At 31.1% G+C, this 19,595-nt stretch overlaps 1 protein-coding gene across 2 annotated transcripts in view; it reads right to left on the bottom strand.

The window, feature by feature from the left end:
- The window catches only part of ASCC3 (activating signal cointegrator 1 complex subunit 3), a 323,207-nt gene that overhangs the window by 219,663 nt on the left and 83,949 nt on the right, over positions 1-19,595 (bottom strand). For both annotated transcript variants that reach the window (XM_003769315.4, XM_023503135.2), the window contains exon 13: positions 17,297-17,368. In XM_003769315.4, coding sequence (XP_003769363.1) covers positions 17,297-17,368 — 72 coding nt within the window. The remainder of the gene's footprint in view (positions 1-17,296; positions 17,369-19,595) is intronic.

The raw sequence follows: 19,595 nt of genomic DNA, 5'->3' as shown, positions 1-19,595 counted from the left end.
AAACCCTCATCTATATTTACTGAGGTACCATCTCACATCTATCAGATTGACCATTATGATATAAAAGGAAAATGACAAATGTTGGAAGGAATGTGGGAAAACTGGGACACCAATTCATTGTTGGTAGAGTTATGAATTAATCCAATCATTCTGAAGAGCAAATATGGAACTATGCCCAAAGAGTTATAAAACTGCATCACCTTTGACCCAGTAATACCACTAAACAATATATAATACAAAGAGATTTTTTAAAAGGTGGGAGAAAAGATGGGGGGAAATAGATCTATTTATAAAAATATTTATAGAAACTTTTGTATGTGGTAGCAAAGAATTGGAAATTGAGGGAATGCTTATCAATTAACTGGGAAATGGCTGAACAAGTTATGATATATGATTATAACAGAGTATTGTTATGCTATTAAAAAAAAAATCACAAACCAGAAAACCCTAGAAAGACAAAAATATATGAACTGATGCAAAGTGAAGTGAGTAGAACAAGGAAAACATTGTATCTAACAGCAACAATACTATACAATAATTAACAATGACTAGCTATACTTAATAATATAATGACCCAAGCCAATTTCAAAGGACTCATAATGAAAAATACTATCCACCCTCAGTAAAAAAAACTGATGGAGACCGAGTGCAGATTGAAGTATACTATTTTTTTTCTCTTTTTTTTTATTATACCTTTTTATATATACATGCATGGGTAATTTTTCAACATTGACCCTTGTAAAAACTTCTGTTTTAACTTTTCCCCTCCTTCCCTCCACCCTCTTCCCTAGATGGCAAGTAGTCCCATGAATGTTAAATATGTACAAGTATATGTTAATACAATATATGTATATGTATTTATACAGTTATCTTGCTGCATAAGATTGGATTTATAAAGAAGTTAAAATAACCTGAGAAGAAAAAACAAAAATGCAAGCAAACAATAACAGGAAGAGTGTAAATGTTATGTTGTGTTTTCATTTCCCAGTGTTATTTCTCTGGGTGTAGCTGGTTCTGTTCATTACAGATCAACTGGAAATGATTTGGATCCTCTCACTATTAAAGAGAGCCACATCCATCAGAATTGATCATTATGTAGTATCGTTGTTGAAGTGTATAATGATCTCCTGGTTCTGCTCATTTCACTTAGCATCAGTTCATATATTTTTGTCTTTCTAGGGTTTTCTAGTTTGTGATTTTTTTTTAATAGCATAACAATACTCGGTTACAATCATATATCATAACTTGTAGTCTCTACAAGACTCTCTGTATTCATCCTGCTGGTTGGTCATTTCTTATAGAACAATAATAGTGAATAACATTCATAAACCATAATTTATTCAACTGTTCTCCAACTGATGGGCATCCATTCAATTTCCAGTTTCTAGCCACTACGAAAGGGGCTCCCACAAACATTTTTGCACATCCAGGTCCCTTTCCCTTCTTTAATATGTCTTTGGGAGATATCCAGTATTAACACTGTTGGATCAAAGGGTATGCACAGTTTGATAACTTTTTGAGTATAGTTTCAAATGAAGCATACTATTTTTGATTTTCTGTGCATATTTTGGGTTTTTTTTCCCCTTTGAGTGTGTGCCTGCTTATACAACATGATTAATATAAGTAATGTGTTTTGCATGACTGCATATCATAACCAATAATTAACTGCTTACTATCTCAGGGAGAGAACAGGTGATGGAGAGAGACAGAAAATTTGGAACTCAAAATTACCTGAAAATGATTTGTTAAAAATTATCTTTGTATACAGTTGGGGAAAATATTAAAAAAAAAAAAAAAAAAAAAAAAAAAAAAAAAAAAAAAAAAAAAAAAAAAGGAGACCTTTATCATAGATATTTGCTGGAAAAATTTCTCCCCAGTTTTCTGCTATTTAATTTTGTGTATTTTTTTTTGCTTATATAAAAGCTGTTTAATTTTATATTAATCAAAATTATACATTTCATATTTTTGTAATGCTCTATTTTGCTTGGTCCTGAATTCTTCCATTATCTGTAGACCTGCCAGGTAAACTATTCTATGCTCTCCTAATTTCCTTATAGTTTCACCCATTATGTCTAAATCTGACTTTATTTTTGTAAATGTTGTTAAGATGTTGAATTATACCTAGTTTCTGTCATATTGTTTTCCAGTTTTCCCAGCAGTATTTGTCAAATAATGAGTTTTATTGCACAATTCTGGATCTATGAATTCATTATATACCAGATTACTACGGTCATTTATTACCATGTAATTTGAATCTAATCTATTCTACTGATCTACTCTATTTCTCAGCCAGTACCAGAATGTTTTAATAATGATTGCTTTATATAACACAGTTTTGGGTCAGATATTGCTAGGCCACCATCCTTTGTATTTTTTCATAATCTTGACCTTTTGTTCTTCAAATGAATTTTGTTATTATTTTTTCTAGTTATATAAAATAATTTTGGCAGGTTGATAGGTATAGGCATTGAATAAGTAGACCAATCATTTTTTTTAATATTACCTTGACTTACCAACAAGCAATTGATATTTTTCCAGTTGCTTAGATCTAAATTTATTTGTGTGAGAAATGTTTTGTAATTGCATTCATATAGTTCTGGGGTTTATCTTGGCAGGCAGATGCCCAAATATATTATTTTGTTTACTATTTTTTCTATCTCTCTTGTTGAGTTTTGTCATTATATAGAAATTCTGATGATTTATGAGGGTTTATTTTATAACCTGCAACTCTGGATTCTTTCAATTTTTACTTTATCTTCTGGCTCTAGAATATCTTTCTTGAAAATGATGTCCAGCCATATGTGCAAAAATGTTTGTGGCAGCCCTTTTTGTAATGGCTAGAAACTGGAAATTGAATGGATGCCCTTCAATTGGAGAATGACTGAATAAATTGTGGTATATGAATGTTATGAATATTATTGTTCTGTAAGAAACGACCAGCAGGATGATTTCAGAAAGGCCTGGAGAGACTTACATCAACTGATATTAAGTGAAATTAACAGAACCAGGAGATCATTATATACTTCAACAACAATACTATATGATGATCAATTCTGATGGACATGGATCTCTTCCACAATGAGATGAACCAAATCCATTCCATTGTTAAATAATGAAGAGAACCAGCTACACCCAGCGAAAGACCTATGAGAAATGAGTGAGAACCACAACATAGCATTTCCACTCCTTCTGTTATTGTCTGCTTGCACTTTTGTTTTCCTTCTTGGGTTATTTTTACCTTATTTCTAAATTCGATTTTTCTTGTGTAGCGAAATAAATTTATAAATATGTATACATATATTGTATTTAACATATACTTTAAGATATTTTACATGTATTAATTAGTCTACCCACCATCTAGGAAAGGGGATGGAGAGGAGGAGGAAAGTTGGAACAGAAGGTTTTGCAAGGATCAGTGCTGAAAAATTGCCCATGCATATGCCTTGTAAATAAAAAGCTAAAATTTTAAAAAGAGAAAAAAATAAAGAAAAAAAAAAGATTGCTTTATGACATATTTTGAGATGTACTATAGCTAGATTACCTTCTTTCCCATATTTTCACCGATTCCCTTTATTATCCTTGAGTTTGTTCTTTCAGATGAATTTTGTTATTTTTTTTAACTCTATAAAATAATTTTTGATAGTAAGATTGACATGGAGAACTACCATTTTTATTATATTGGCTCCACCTAGCCATGGGCAACTTTTCAATTATTTAGATGTGACTTTATATGAAAACTGTTTTATATTTGTGTTCATGCAGTTCTTGGTTTTGTCATACAAGCAGACTCCCAAGTGCTTTATACCGTCTGGTTATTTTAAATGGAATTTCTCTTTCTATTTCTTGCTCATAGGTAATGTATAAAAAATGCTGCTGATTCATGGGGGTTTATTTTGTATTCTACAACTTTGCTAAAGTTTTTAATAATTTCAAGTACTTTTTTAGTAGATTCTTTAGATTTTCTAAGTATAACATCATATAATCTGCAAAAGAATGATAGTTTTCCTATTTGCCAATTCTAATTCTTTTAATTGTTTTCTTTTCTTCTTGCTAGAGCTAACATCTCTAATACAATATTAAATAAAAGAGGTTATAAAAGGCATCCCTGTTTCACGTAAGACTGTATTGGTAAGGATTTCAGCCATTAGGTATAATTTTTGCTGATGGTTTAAGAAAAATATTACTTATTATTTTGGAGTAAGCACCATTTATTCTTATACTTTCTAGTGTTTTTAATAGTAATGAGTGATGTATTTTGTCAAAGGATTTTTCTGCATCTATTAAAATAATCATGATTTCTGTTGGTTTTGTTATTGTTATGCCTAATTATGCTGACACTTTTCCTAATATTCAGCCAGATCCGCATTTCTGGTATAAATCTCAATTAGTCATAGTATATGAAGCTAGTGATATATTGCTACAATCTCTTTGCTACTATTTTACTTAAAATTTTTACATCACTGTTCATTAAAGAAATTGGTCTATAATTTTCCTTTTCTGTTTTTAGCTCTTTCTGTTTTAGGTATCAGCAGCATATTTATGTCATAAAAAGGAATTCAGTTGTACTTCTTCACCTATTTTTTCAAATAATTCATATAGTCCTGCAATTATTTGTACTTTAAATGTCTGGTAGAATTTACTTATGAATTCATATAGTCCTGGGATTTTCTTCAGAAGTTTATTGATAGACTACTCAATTTTTTTTTTCTAGAATTGGTCCAGTTAGGTATTTTACTTCTTCTGTTAATTTGGGAAAATTTACATTTTTGTAGATATTTATCCAGTTATTTCACTTATTAGATCGTCAAATTTATTGACATACAATTGGCAAAACAATTCCTTACATCTGTCTTAATTTCTTCTTCATTTGAGTGATGAATTTACCTCTTTTATTTTTGATACTAATAATCTGGTTTTCTTCTTTCCATTTTAGATCAAAATACATGGTTTACTTTATTTTTTTCATAAAAACATTTTTAGTTCCTCCTTTGATTTTCAAGGATTCTAATTTTGAATTTAATTGGGAGGCTTTTTTTTTCTATTTGATTCTATTTAGTGGCATGCCCAATTTCACTGATCTGCTTTTTCTCTATTTTATATAAGTAGAGTAAAAATTTTCCATTATGTACCACTCTGGCTACATCCTCTAAATTCTAATAAGTTGTCTCATTGCTGTCATTTTCTTTAATAAAATTATCGATTTTTTCTATGATTTGTTTTTTGACCCATTTAGGACTTAAGATCAGATTATTTAATTTCTAATTAATTAATCTTTTTGAATTGCTCATTTTTTATGTAATTTTTATAGTATTATGATCTGAAAAGGATGCATTTACTATTTTTGATTTTGGTTCTGAAGTTTTTGTGTCCTAATACATGGTCAATTTTTATGTAGATGTCACTGCCGAGAAAAAAAAAAAAATATTCCTTTCTATTCCCATTCAATTTTCTCCAGATAACTATCTTATCTAACATTTTCAGAATTTTACGTGCTTCCTTAACTTCTTTCTTATTTATTTTTGGTTAGATTTAACAGGTTCTGAGAGGGGAAAGTTGAGGTTCACCCCAGTAGTTTAATTTTATCATCTATTTTCTCCTATAACTCATTTAACTTCTTGTTCAAAAATTTAGACACTGCACCATTTGGTTCACTTATGATTAGTATTGAGATGACTTCATTGTCTATGGTACCTTCCAGCAAGAATTCTCTTTTAATTAGATCTCTTTTTGCTTATGCTTTATCTGAGATCACAATTGCTACCTTTGCTTTCCTTCCACTGAAGCATAATAAATTTTGCTTCATCCCCTTATCTTTATCCTGTGAGTTATTGCTCTGCTTCAATTTTTTCTTGAAAACCACATTTGGTACAATTCTGATGTTTAAAGTATTCTGCTAGCTGCTTTGGGTAAGTTCATACCATTCATATTATGATGACTATTATTTCCCTCCATGCTTTTAACCTTTGTTTATCTTCTCCCTTATCTTTCACCTTTCCCTTCTTCATTTCTGATCATTACCTTCTCCAATCTAGCCTCCCTTTTATTAGTTGACACCCATCCCTTTCCCTTATATCCAACTTTAAACTTCCTTATAGGGTAAAATAAATTTCTGTATCCAACTGTATATGTTATTCCCTCTCTAAGACAATTTTCATGAGATTAAGGTTTCAGCTTTGTCTGGCCCTCCCATTTATCTCTCAATTTTAATAGCTCTTTCATGTTTGATACTTTGACTTATCCAATCTCCCTTCCCCTTCTTTCAGTGCAATTTTTTTTCTTTCTCACCCTTTTATTGTATTTTTGGATATAATTCCTTCAAAATCACATCATATCCACACCCTCTGTCTATATACACTCCTTCTACTAGCTCTCACAGCAATAAAGTTCTTAAGAGTTATAAATAGTATACTATAGCATATAGAAATATAAACAGTTTAAGCTTTTGAATTTATATTTTCTCATTTTTATGTTTCCCTTGAGCCTTGTATGTAGATGTCAAATTTTTACTCAGCTCTGGTCTTTTAATTAAAAATGCATAAAAATCCTCTATTGCATTAAATAATTTTTCCCCTGAAATATTATATCCAGATTTTATAGGTAGGTGATTCTTGGTTGAAATCCTTAACTCCATTGCCTTCCAAAACATCATATCCTTGAGGTTCTTTAATATGGAAGCTGCCAAATTCTATAAAATCTTGATTATATCTCTATCATATCTGAATTGTTTCTTTTTGGCTGTTTGTAGTATTTTTTCATTATCTGTAATCTCTGGAATTTGGCTATGATGCGCCTGGGAGTTTTCAGGCAATGATTATTGAATTCCTTTAATTTCTATTCTGCCTTTTGGTTTTAATATATCAGGGCAGTTTTCTTTAATAATTTCTTAAAAGATAGCTTTCAGGTAGTCCACTAATTCTTATATTATCTCTCCTGGATTTATTTTTTGTTCCATTTTTTCAATTTCACATTTTCTTCTATTTTTTTTTTAACTTTTTTGACTTTTTGTTTTATCATATGTCTCATAAAATAATTAGTTTCCACTATTCAAAATTCTAATTTTCAAAGAATTGTGCTCTTCAGTAAGCTTTTTATTTCCTTTTCCATCTGGCCAGTTATTAGGGAGTTATTTTTTTGTATATCTTTTCCCATGCTATTGTCTCTCCTTTCATAATTCTCTTGTAATACTCTCAATTCTTTTCCCAATTTTTCTTCTACTTTTTTTAATTTCCTTTTTTGAAAATCTTTAAAGCTCTTCCAGGAAATCCTTCTGTATTTTTGAAACTTCACATATAGCCATTTTGACACTAGTGTCAAGGTTTTAATGCTGGTTCTCAGGGCTGAGCTGCTTGTTTTCACTGGAAGGGAAGATTCCCTGCTGGATTGTACTAGAGGTTGTGATCTCCCTCTCTGGCCTCCTCTGAGTGAAGGGTCGGCTGCTGGCCTGCTGCAGGGGTATGGCCCTACTGCTGGGTTGCTATGGAAGCAGGGTCCCTCTGCTACCAGGCCCAGGGTACTATAGGTTAGCAATGAGGGGAAGGTCTAGCTAGTGGATTGTGCTTGAGATGGGGCCTTGCTGTGCTGAAGAGATTACTCACTGTCCTTGGTGGGGGTGCTGGTTTGCTGGTAGGCAGGGCCTCACAGGAAGATTCCACCAGTATCAAAACCTTGCTGCAGGCCCCCATCTGGCAGCTGTAGCTGCCCTTTGACCTTGATCTTTTTCCACCTCAAAGAAACAAACCTTTCCTAGGGTTCTGATAAACTAGTTCCCTGTTCCTAAACCAACTCTGAGATTTTCTAGGTTTTCTAGTTGTTTGTAGGGGAATTTGGGAGAGCTTCTGAAGGTTGTTTCCTTTCTCTACAATCTTAGAACCTGAAATCCTCTAGATATCTTAAGAATTTAGTTTCTGAAAGGAATTCATTCTACATAAACTTACTGGATTTCAGACTATGAGATACTATAATTCCTGCAAAACTTTTAAAAATTCTGTTCTCAAATTATATTTAATCTATGAAAAGTTATACTGAAATAATAACACTCAATCCCATAAATGTACTTAGCTCATGTATTATCAAGTAATCATCAAAAGCTTTGATAAGGAAGAGGAGGGAAACTTCTTGTAGACACACACACTTGAGGAAAAAAAAATTTTAAATGACAATAACTGCTTTTACAAATGATTTTTGTAAGATACCTTCCTGACATTTTACTTAGAGATCTATATCTAACATCTTCAGAAGTACAGCTACAATGGAAATAAACTTTTACTCTCAATAAAATTGTATGATCTTTTTAAGTCTGACTTTTATTTTGCTTTAGATTAGTTTATTAATCAGTAGACAAAATGGCAAAAGGGAAAAAGAATAAATATATAGACTGATTGATAGTCAGTAATTCTACAAATTTACCCTTATTAAAAAAAAGCTTGCTAAGAAATAAATACATTTAAAAATACTGCTGAACTTGCCTTATGCATTTTTAATCATATAAATACATAAATTAAATAAGTATAATTAAATTTATGTAACAAAATCACAAAAAAAAATAGGATATATAACAAATTAAACTGAATTTCTAGTCTTTTATTAAGAGGGGAAAAAAAGCTAACCCATGTACCACAAAAAAATCTATTGAATGATTATTTCCAGTGGGGAAAAAAATTTATAGACTATCATTGTCCTAGTAGGCAACAAATGATTTACAGCATAACACATCAAGATTATTTTGCTCCAAAATTTTAAAACTTTTTCCCGTAAGAAATTGGAGGTAGCATAAGTAATTTACTAAAGTCTTAAAAAAGGAAATTTTAATTTGTTTCTTAATTTTAATAAGAATAAGTTATTCATAGCAGATATGACATGACCTTTGAATCAGTATGTAACTTAGTTTTCCTTCATGATAATGAAGTTTGTATTAAAAAAAAAAAAATCCAACTAGAGTTAAAGCATCTTTCACTTTCTTTTTCTACAAGTTACATAGGAGGAAGTAATTTACTAATAGAAATGATAAAGCTGTACTTGTACTTGGTAATATAAAAAGAAACTTATAAATGAGGTATTTCATTAATCTGAGATGGATTAAAATTAAAGGATGAATCATCAACTTTTAATTTCCGAAGAGCCAGAAAAATTCTGAAGTATTGCAGAATATGAAAAATCAACATGAAAAGATTGCTTCCATGTGTCATAACACATGACTTCATTGACTGCAACTACCTCCTGCTCTTTTTAATATTTTTAAAGGCAAAAAGTTAAAAAAAAAAAAAAATCTATTGTTATAGGCCAGAACTCTGAACTTGAAATAAAGGATTCTTACAAGATACTAACTAAGTGGAATTGATGACACAATGGTTATCTATTTAAAGGATTTAGAATTTAACACCTGGCTGTTCTTGTGGTGATTACTGAACTGAAATCAAAGCTGCTTCCAGAGACCCCTAAGGAAATCGAACCAGAGAACATTACATTTTGGTGCCCAACATGGGGCCAAGAACCTACATCTGTGAAATCAGGGTGAATATAAGAAGGAAACTTTGTAAAGGGCTAAACTAGTTATTGCAGCTGAAATGGGACAAATGTTTAGAAAGGAGTCTTTTCCAATTCAAGGAAAATGTGTAGAGAGCATTGCCAGACTTATGAAAAACCAAGGTTTCATTGTAACTTGGGAGCAGATCATTGACCTTTTAGAAACAGTACAGTACACATCTCCTTGGTTCTCTAAGGAAAAGAATTAGATGCAGACAAGTAGAAATTAATAGGAGAGCAACTATGTGAATGCTACAATGATAATGGACCTGACTCAATTTCCAAAGAAACACTTTATACATATAACTTAACATAACTGGCTTTAAGAAATTATATAAGTACTACAATAAGGAAAAAGAAGAAAGTGTAGGAAGGGAAGGAAACTGATAAACTAGGTGAAAAGAATGAAGAATCAGATAAGATTGGAGTTAAGTACAATTCTGATGAAATTAAGAAGTGTGGTGCTTCACAGCAGGAGTCATTAGAGAGTAAATTGCTGCTGCTGCTACAAAAGCTTGGGTTCCCTCCCAGGGAAAAATCGAGGGGAAGCCTGCACAAAAACAGAGCAAGGCCCAATGAACCTTTTGCTGATTTTGTGGGACATTTGCAAACAGCTGTCACAAGAACTATTGGAGTAAATGCAGCTACAAGCATTATGATAAGACAACTGGCTAAGGAAAATGCTAATGAGGTTTGCAGAAGAATTATAAGGGGAATACACAACGATGCTCCTTTAGAGGAGATCATAAGATGCTGTGCCACAGTGGGCACAAATACTTATTATAGCCAGACTATGAGAAACATGGGAAGACAGGGTCCCTCTTGGCAAGGGACTTCCAGAGAAACTCGTCAATGCTTTCAGTGTGGAAAAATAGGGCATCTGAAAGTATAATGTAGGTATAGAGATAGAGTGAGAAGACAGGGTGAGAGAAGACCTAAAACACTATGTCCAAAATGCAATCAAGGCTTCCACTGGGCCTCAGAATGTAAACTGACCCAGGGAAATGAGAGGCAGGGCCCAAAAAACAAGTGGGGCATGATGGCAGCAGAGGTTACACCCAGAGACTCTTTAGAAGTTCAGGCCTCTGATATGATCAATCAGCAGAAAAGCAATCAGATGGAAAAAAGGGATTACATACAAAGCAATTGGATGGGGGAAAGGGATTACAATTGGGTAGAATATAGGCTTTTTAACCTGACAGAAAGGCAGTGTTCAGTGCAAGCAGCTCCAATGTAATTGCCAGATACTGAGGAGAGATCTAGAAAGTGGTAAATAGAAGGGACTAGACAGGTTAATTGCTCGGGAGAGAGGGTTTGTTTGTATCTTCACAGATGGAGAAAGAACCAGATGGGTGCCAACGAGCACCTGGAGAGACAGAAAAAGAAAAAAAATCTCTAAACAAAGGAGAAGACCTAGGAAACATCTGACACTGAAAGAATACGGCTGATAATGAGACTATTACAGAACTTCAGAACCATCAGGAATCATTGGATTCCCTGAGACATAAGACTGATACAGAACTTCAAAACCAGCAGGAATCATTAGATTTCCTGAGATTAAAAAAAATTATTGATAAGACTGATACAGGACTTCAAAATCTGCAGGAATCATTGGATTCCCTACACACATGAAGTAATGGACAATAGATTCCTTTTGGACTATTTCTACGGCTTATGGACATATATAATTCCTCATGTCGATTCATGTTATTTGTCACATCACTACTAGCCTATGTTACTATGTGGCTCATGTAATTTATGTAATTATGTGTAATACCTCCCATCTTGATATTATGTATACCTGTTTAAAGTGAGACCCTTCAGAAACCCGCTAATTTGGTTCAAGTCCCCATTTTGCTTTGGTTTTCATATTCCTCCCTGAGATATCAGGGAGGGTGTGTCCCTTTTTTGGTGTTTTCACCCTTTTTTGAGGAGTCAGGGAAGCTATGATCACCTCCTATTTTGGGGTTCTCACCTCCTTGAGAAGTCAGGGAAGGTGTGACCACCTAAAGTTCTAAAACAAAGAAAGTGGAAGATGTTATGGGTCAGAACTCTGAACTGAAACAAAGGATTCTTACAAGGTACTAAGTGGAATTGATGAGACAATGGTTATCTAGTTAAAGTATATGGAATTTAACACCTGGCTATTCTTGTGGTGATTACTGAACTGAAACAAAAGCTGCTTCCAGAGACCCCCAAGGAAACCGAAGCAGAGAACATTACAATCTATTAAGCACACAAACATAAAGCCATATAATAGAATAGTATACTACCACTTACAATATAACGTAATCAGGATAAAACATCAGAATTTCTGAAAAGGAAAATTTTACCTTTTTAACCTTCAATTTTATTTAAGAACAAATGGTCAATTTTTAGGGCATTAAAAGTGAACATGCAGGTGCTCAGAAATAAAAATAAATGACCAACAGTATTCAGTAGAATTATTTGATAATTTGGACAAATGACAAATATTTAAATCCTCAAATTCCCTGAAAAAATGAAGCTACCAAATACTAAATCACATACCAAATCATATACAAGGAAGAATTCCAGAAATATATGACTTGATCAAAGTAGGCATATTACATGGATTAGACCTGTATGTTAGTTAGAAGGTATCATTTATATTGTCTAAAAAATTCTGCATTGTTCAAAATTCCAGTGATAATAACTTTATTCATTGCTATACTTCTGTCCAATTAATATGTAAAAGCAGAAGCAAACAAGAATACTCCACACATTTATTAAAATCATTCAATATTGGGACAAAGCAATAAATGTGGATGACCACTGCCATTTTTAGCAATTTTTAAAGTGTCTATGCTTTACATCTAACAATTTGAGCCTTGAAATACACCAATGAACATGTACCTGGTAAATATATGTCTTAGAATTCACAGATTACTTTTATATTGTCAATTAAGACACTATAAAGAATAAGTCTTCATAGAAGTGAGGGCCTCTATTCACTTATTTAAATTTACATTTCATCTACTTCCAAAATGAGTTGAAACAACTTAATACATTAGTAATAGAGTAAAAAGTAGAACATTTAAACCAGAAACAGTGACAGCACATTTAAATAGACAAAAAGGTGAAGAAATCTTCAGAAATCTAAACTAGACAAACTACTTCAAGTGAAGAATAAATTTGGCTTAAAGCTTTACTGCTGCTAAGACAAAAAGAAACATAAATTTGTTGTTTTTATTTTTTTTTACAATAGGAAGCATAGTAATTTATCTGCAAGAAATACAAATCCTGAATTACTTTTGTAAAGTTATATCATGTAGAGTTTTAAAAATGATATTTTTAACCATGGCTTTTTTAGAAATGGGCAAACATTTTGTTTATAAAAGAGCATAACATTAGATTATGTTGCAATTAAGCCCTTTTTAGAAAAGGAAGATAGTTCAAGCATTCAAGTAATTGAATCTATATATATATATAAAAAAAAAAATACTCCAGTAGAGTCTGCATCAAAAGTTAATAATAAAATTGCAATCCTCCAAAATGAGCAATCTGTGACTACTAAGCCAATGAATGGAAACAAAAAATTTATTAACTATATGGAGTTCCAAATGACTATTCAGCAAATTGAGAGTTAAACACATTCTAACAGTAGTTAACAGAAACTGTGCCAAAAAGATATATAATTTAAATGATATTTGGACTCCAATAAATTTCTATGTAAATATTTTTTCTTTTAATAATGGCTGAGGTTTGGACATTTTTAAGAAAAAAAAAATAGATCTGGTTCTCAGATACTAAGAGACTGATCAAAATCTGATGAGATTAAATAAAAGACAAAAACCAGTAAACTTTAAGTTGTTTTAATACTTTAATATGGTGCCATATTACCTTTTTAAAAAACTGAGAATATTTGAGAAGAATTTGAAAGGCTAGAGAACAGTTCTAATGCTCTTTAATTTCTGTAGTTAAACCACTCTTCAATAAACATTACAGCATTTTGTGAATAGCAGAGTTCCAATTGTAATCAAAATCTATTGAATAAGAACACCCATGCACATAGTACTATGTACTATATATGTACTTACTATGTAAGAAATTAAACTACAATTGTTAGAATCAAAGTTTAAGAAATTCCAGATAATACAGCTCCTAAAACAACTAGATTACAAACTCTTAGGTATAGTATCAATCTTATTGCATTTGATACTCATAACAACACTGAAAGGCAAATGTTACTATTATCTCCATTAACAGTTGAAGAGAGACAAAACAAAGATTTAAGTGACCTTTCTAGGGCACAAAGAAGTGTCTGAGGATAGATTTGAATTCATGTTTCTAATTCTACACCCTGCACTTTATTTATTGTGGCACTTAGCTACCTATATTCATTATCCAAGAATATACATTAATTTGAGGAAATAGACCCCAGTCACTGTCTCCAAAATTCATATCTAAATAAATCGACGTTATGACATAAGTATGAAACCAATTATCTATGAGTCTCAGTTTTCTCAGTTACAAAAAGAGGAGATTGGGAGATCTAATTTATTTAATTTCATCTTCAATGGTTGAACATTTACCCTTTATAATTTTAATAGTGGTAATTTGATATCCTTCATCAAATTAGGTAATGATTTATCTATTTTACTGGATCTTTTTCCCATAAAACTACCTATTAATTTTATTTGGGTTTTTTTTTTATCAATTTTATTATTTTCTTTGACTTTCAGGATTTTTTAAGACTTAATATTTTAAAACAATATTAAATGTCTAAAACTGTAGCCTTCTCTCAAGAACATTTTTATTGAGAAGCATGATTAACATTAGAAACAACTGAAATAAACAAAATGCAACTATCTCCTTTTTTTGCATTCATCTCCTTCCTCATGACACCCACTAACCAAAAAAGCTTCCAGAAATTTCATATCAAACTCAATTTGGCCAGAAATCCTTCTTCTCTATTCCCCTACCTAATCTGTATAAAATTTGAAAGATGAAGCAATTCATGGAACTTTGGACCTATCCTCCTATTCACCATTGTTGTAATATACATATCATCCTGGAAAAGAGATTCACCACATTTTATACCTAAATGCAAATAAATGAGGATTAAATGTTATCTCAAGCTTACATACATTTTTATAAAGGATAGCAAATTTTTAATAATGACATTTCAGGGCCAATAGTAGGCTTCTAGGAAGAAAAAGATCTTACTTAGTACCCACACATAAGCTAATTCTGACAGAAAGTTCATTCAAAATGAAGGGAAGTACTATAAGTACTATATAAGTACTATTAGAAAGTATTATCTATTATCTAAAACTATTATCTAATAATAGATACTCTGAAATCAAGGATATTTATTTAAATGAGGAAAAAATTAGCATAATAAATAAATATAATGACCATTATAATGAAGACCCCAAACCTACAAAATCCAACAGTTCCCAAATCACAAATCTTTATTGTTCCTGCTACAGGCAATCCCTGACTGCTGAGAAAGAAGATGTGAGTAAACACCACTGGTACAATTTTAAATAGTAGCACTGGATGGGATCTCATTTCAAGATATTAAGATCTGGAGCAACTAGATTGGCTCAGTAGCCAGCCCTAAAGTCAGGAGGACCTGAGTTCAAATCTACCCTCAAACACTTAACATTTACTAGCTGTGTGACCCTGGGCAAGTCACTTAACCCCAATTGCCTTGTTCCAAAAAACAAAATATTAAGCATCCTTGGCTTGGTTATTGATAAAATGCAAAAGAACCCTCCCTAGGTATTGACCTTGACTAATACAAACACCCATGAATACTTAGATACACCAGAATGATAATAAATGGGATGGAGACCTGAGAATATTAGTGCCATACCAAAAAAAAAAAATGACTATTTCAAAGTTTGCTACATTCTCTTTCACTCCAAAAAAAAATTTTTTTTTATCTCTGGCTTGACCTCTATCAAGACCTCATATTTCAGTAATCTTTCTACTACCTTTCTACTACTTGGCAACCAATGAAAATAAACTATTCTCTACATTACAGAGACACTGCAAAATGAATAGTAATGTCTTCAAATATTTCTCTCTCAGTAATCAAATCTTCTTATATTCCAAACCTCTAAGTACATCTCAAACAAATCAGATACAGGAAGCAGGTGTGCAACATTTCTATCATTTAATTGGTTGCTTTCAACAGTTTCCTTCGTTATAAAACTTTTGTGCATTAAGTTAAACAAGCAACAAAATGTAAGTGGAAAACACTTTATATGAGATGTCAAAGAAGAGTCTGGGCTTTGTTACATATTACTTAGCTGCCAACAACAAAATGGAAATGAGAACCTGGCCTACCTGTCTCAAAATTGTTTTCTGAAGATGAAATTATGAATACTAAAGTGCTTTGCAAAAATAAAAGGCTATCCAAAATATTCATAAATTGCAAAAATTGGACCATAATTATTTTCCTTAAAATTTTCTTTAAAAATCATTTATTTTTAAATTAAAATTGTTTATGTATTTTATCACAATTTAAAGAACAGTTACGTATCTGAAAAAGGTAATAAAGGTAATAAAAAGGTAACATTGAGAATTTGTTAGATAAAATAGATTTAATTTTATAATCTTTTGGAAATTACTCTTTCCAAAACAATTAAGAAACACATTTTATGCCTTGACCAAAATCAAAATTTAAAATCTTTTATTACATTTTGAATTATAAGGTATTTATATCTGAATTTTCAGATTTTTTTAAAAAGCAATTTTTTAATAATACAAACAAAGGCATTTAATGAAATCAACAGAAAATTACAGTTACATAGAGCTTTGTCTATCACAACACAGTAAAAGTTTTCTTAGCATAGAATATTGGCTAATTCAGAAAAAGAGAAGATAGATGTCCAATAACTGATATCATTGCAGAATACTGAAAAGGTTATTTCAGAATTAGATAGTAGAAAAAAAAGTCTTTTCATAAATATTCAGCTATACTGCATTTGATATATTCAAAAGCAATATTCAGAAAATAAGCTTGATTTCACTCAGCTCAAATTATCTAAAACTTATTATTTACAATGAGCTGAACTGCATTGGTGAAGGGAATTTCTAGTATGAGACTCCTAAACCAAAGACTCACAGATAGTGACCAAAACAAAATATAGAAACTGTACATAGGAAATGTTAAAAGCTGAAGAAACCATTACTGATCAGTACTTATCATTTAACACATGGGAAAGATGCCTACAAATAAAAACGACCTAAGAATAAAGGATGTTTACTGTTATCTTATCATCTTGAAAACTTGCTCTACCTACTTCACAGATTTCTAGTGAAGACAAAATGGCACAACAGATGCTAAAAGTGTTATATAAATGTCAGATTGCTATTATCAATTATCTGCCCTCAAAAAATTGTGTAAAGGAAATACAACCACTAAGCGCAAGCTACTGGACAAAATTTGCATTCTATATATGTCACAAAATAAAACTTAAAATAATATTTTTGAAATAAAATAATCTGACCAAAATGATAACTTTTAAAAATATTTGAAGTAATACAAAACAGAGGAAATATTAATTATATATATTTTTCTGCAACAACTGTTTCTGCTTAAGTGGCATTTTAAAAAATCTACACAAAACTAGTGGATTAAAAAAAAGTGCTTTCATCATTCATAAGTACTCAGTTAACAAAAAATACTTCATATATATCATTTTGGAACACAAAAATACATATCTTAAGCAGGAATTTAAAATTAACTTTTTTTTTCATTTATAAGTTTCTAGAATAATTTTTATACAAGTAAATATACCTGGTGTCCAGCTGTTATTTGTTTCAAAACATTTTCATAGCATACTTCATCCATGTTATTCAACTGTTGCACCTGGAAAGTTTAAAAAAAAAGAGAGAAGAAAGAAAGGGAATGTTTAATTGACTGCATTTAATTTTTCCAATCTACCTATCAAAGCACTACCAAAAAGCAAACACAGTGCACATCTTTCTCTGGCAACCCCCACCTAACAGAGATATGAAACAACTGTCATTCATACAGAAAACATGAACAAACAAAAATACCTCAAACTGTATTTATCTTGGCAGAAAATCCAAGTTTTTTGGAAACATTATCTCTAAAACATCCCAATAAATAGATGTATTGTGTGCACACATGTGTGGGGATGTATGTATGTATGTTTGTATGTATTGGGGGGGGGGGGGTAATTTATTTTGCAAAGGCCTGTGACTATATCATTGTTGGGAACTTTCTCCACCAATACAGAAGAGCAAATTGTAAATAACTTAGTTTAGAGAGTTTTCTAGGACATTAAGTCACTTGGCCCATGGTTATAGAACAAGATGAATGTGAAAAGTAAGACTTAATTAAGTTCTTTTGGAATCTACTGCCAACTCTCTATCCATTAAGCCAAATTCCCTTTATTTAGGGGAAAGAACGTCTTTATATTTTATTACTCTTAATTTTCTATTTGTTTTCAAAAAAATCAACTACAACATAATTATATAATGAGTCTATCCTATCCCTTACTTTCCATTTAGTAAGACTAGATATCGCTGAACTATAATAAGCAACCCTGTCAGACTATTTTGAGTAATATTTATGTACTTTATGCCAAATACTTATAATTTCATTGACATCAATAACGTCTCTATTGATGCAAATTGTTTAAGATGATCCTCAATAATAGCTGTGGGTGAAAATTTCATGACCCTATGGCCAATTTAGCACTGAATCCTTTTGAAGTTACCTTGATGAATAACAAACATGTAAACACTAGATTTCTAATAAAAATCTTATAGCTTTATAGAACCTACTATAAAGTTCATACAATGCTGAAAGTCTCTGCAAAAAGTCTCTGATAAACCTGGGTTACCTCTTTGCTGAGACATCATGGTGAACAATTATAGATAACTTACAGTGATGAAAATATATTCTAAATATATTTTGCTTTTTTCTTTAAAAAAAAAAAAAACTTAGCCAAACAGGTCCTAATTTATTAATACAATATTTTGTTTTGTTTTCCAATTTTCAATTTTGTTTATCTCTCCTTTCACTTTCAAGACTTCTATTTTGATGTAATGTTCGGAAGGTTTTGATTCATCAGTTTTCTAGGTTTTGTTTTGTTTTTTTGTTACATAACAAATTCATTGATGTGCTCTTCCTTTCTTTAAATAATGGAAGCTTTTAGAGATCTAAATTTTTCCATACTATGTTGATTGCATCCCACAAATTTTGGTATGTTGTTTCATTGTCATAATTATTTTTAATGAAATACTGATCATTCATATGATTTTTTCTTTAATCCATTCATTCTTTAAGATTAATTTATTTAATTTCCAATTAAATTTTAATTTTTTTGTCTCAAAGCAAAAGATAAAAAAAAAATTTCTTGCATTTATTACATTATGATCACTAAAAAAAAAATAAACATGTTTAATGTTTCTGCTTTTTTGCATTTGTTTGTAATGTTTTTCTGCTCTAAAATACATAGTTAATTTTTGTCAAAGTGCCCTGAATTTTCTAACATTCTATTCAAGTTCTTAATTTTTTCTTTATTTATGATTAGATTTATCTAGCTTTGAAAGGGGTGGGTTTAATATTTATGACTTTCTGTAACTCATCTGACTTTTCCTTTTAATTAAAAGTTATATGCTATGCCTTTCAGTTCATATATATTTACTTCTGGTGTTAATTTACTATATATAGTATCTTTTAGTACAATGCAGTTTCCTTGTTTATTTCCTTTAATTAAGATACAATTTTTCTTTTGCTTTGTCTGAGGATCATGATTGCTACACCTGCTTTTACTTTAGTTGAAGCATAATAGACTCTGCGTAAGCCCCTTCTTTTAACTATGTGTATATCATTCTGTTTCAAGGGTACTTATTGTAAACAACAGATCACTGGATTCTAGCTTCTGATCCATTATACTATTCTGTTCTATTTTAAGACTGAATACTTCCTATTCAAAATTCATAGTTATAATTAGTAACTGTATATTTTCCTTCAATCCTATCCTTTCATACTTTGCCTTCTCTTTTTTCCCTGCCCCTTGGGTATTTGTTTTGTTTCTAGGTAATGTCTCCCTTAACTTACC

The sequence above is a fragment of the Sarcophilus harrisii genome, chromosome 4, assembly GCF_902635505.1.
Source record: "Sarcophilus harrisii chromosome 4, mSarHar1.11, whole genome shotgun sequence".
Lineage (NCBI taxonomy): Eukaryota > Metazoa > Chordata > Mammalia > Dasyuromorphia > Dasyuridae > Sarcophilus > Sarcophilus harrisii.
This window is presented reverse-complemented; position numbering and strand designations above follow the sequence as displayed.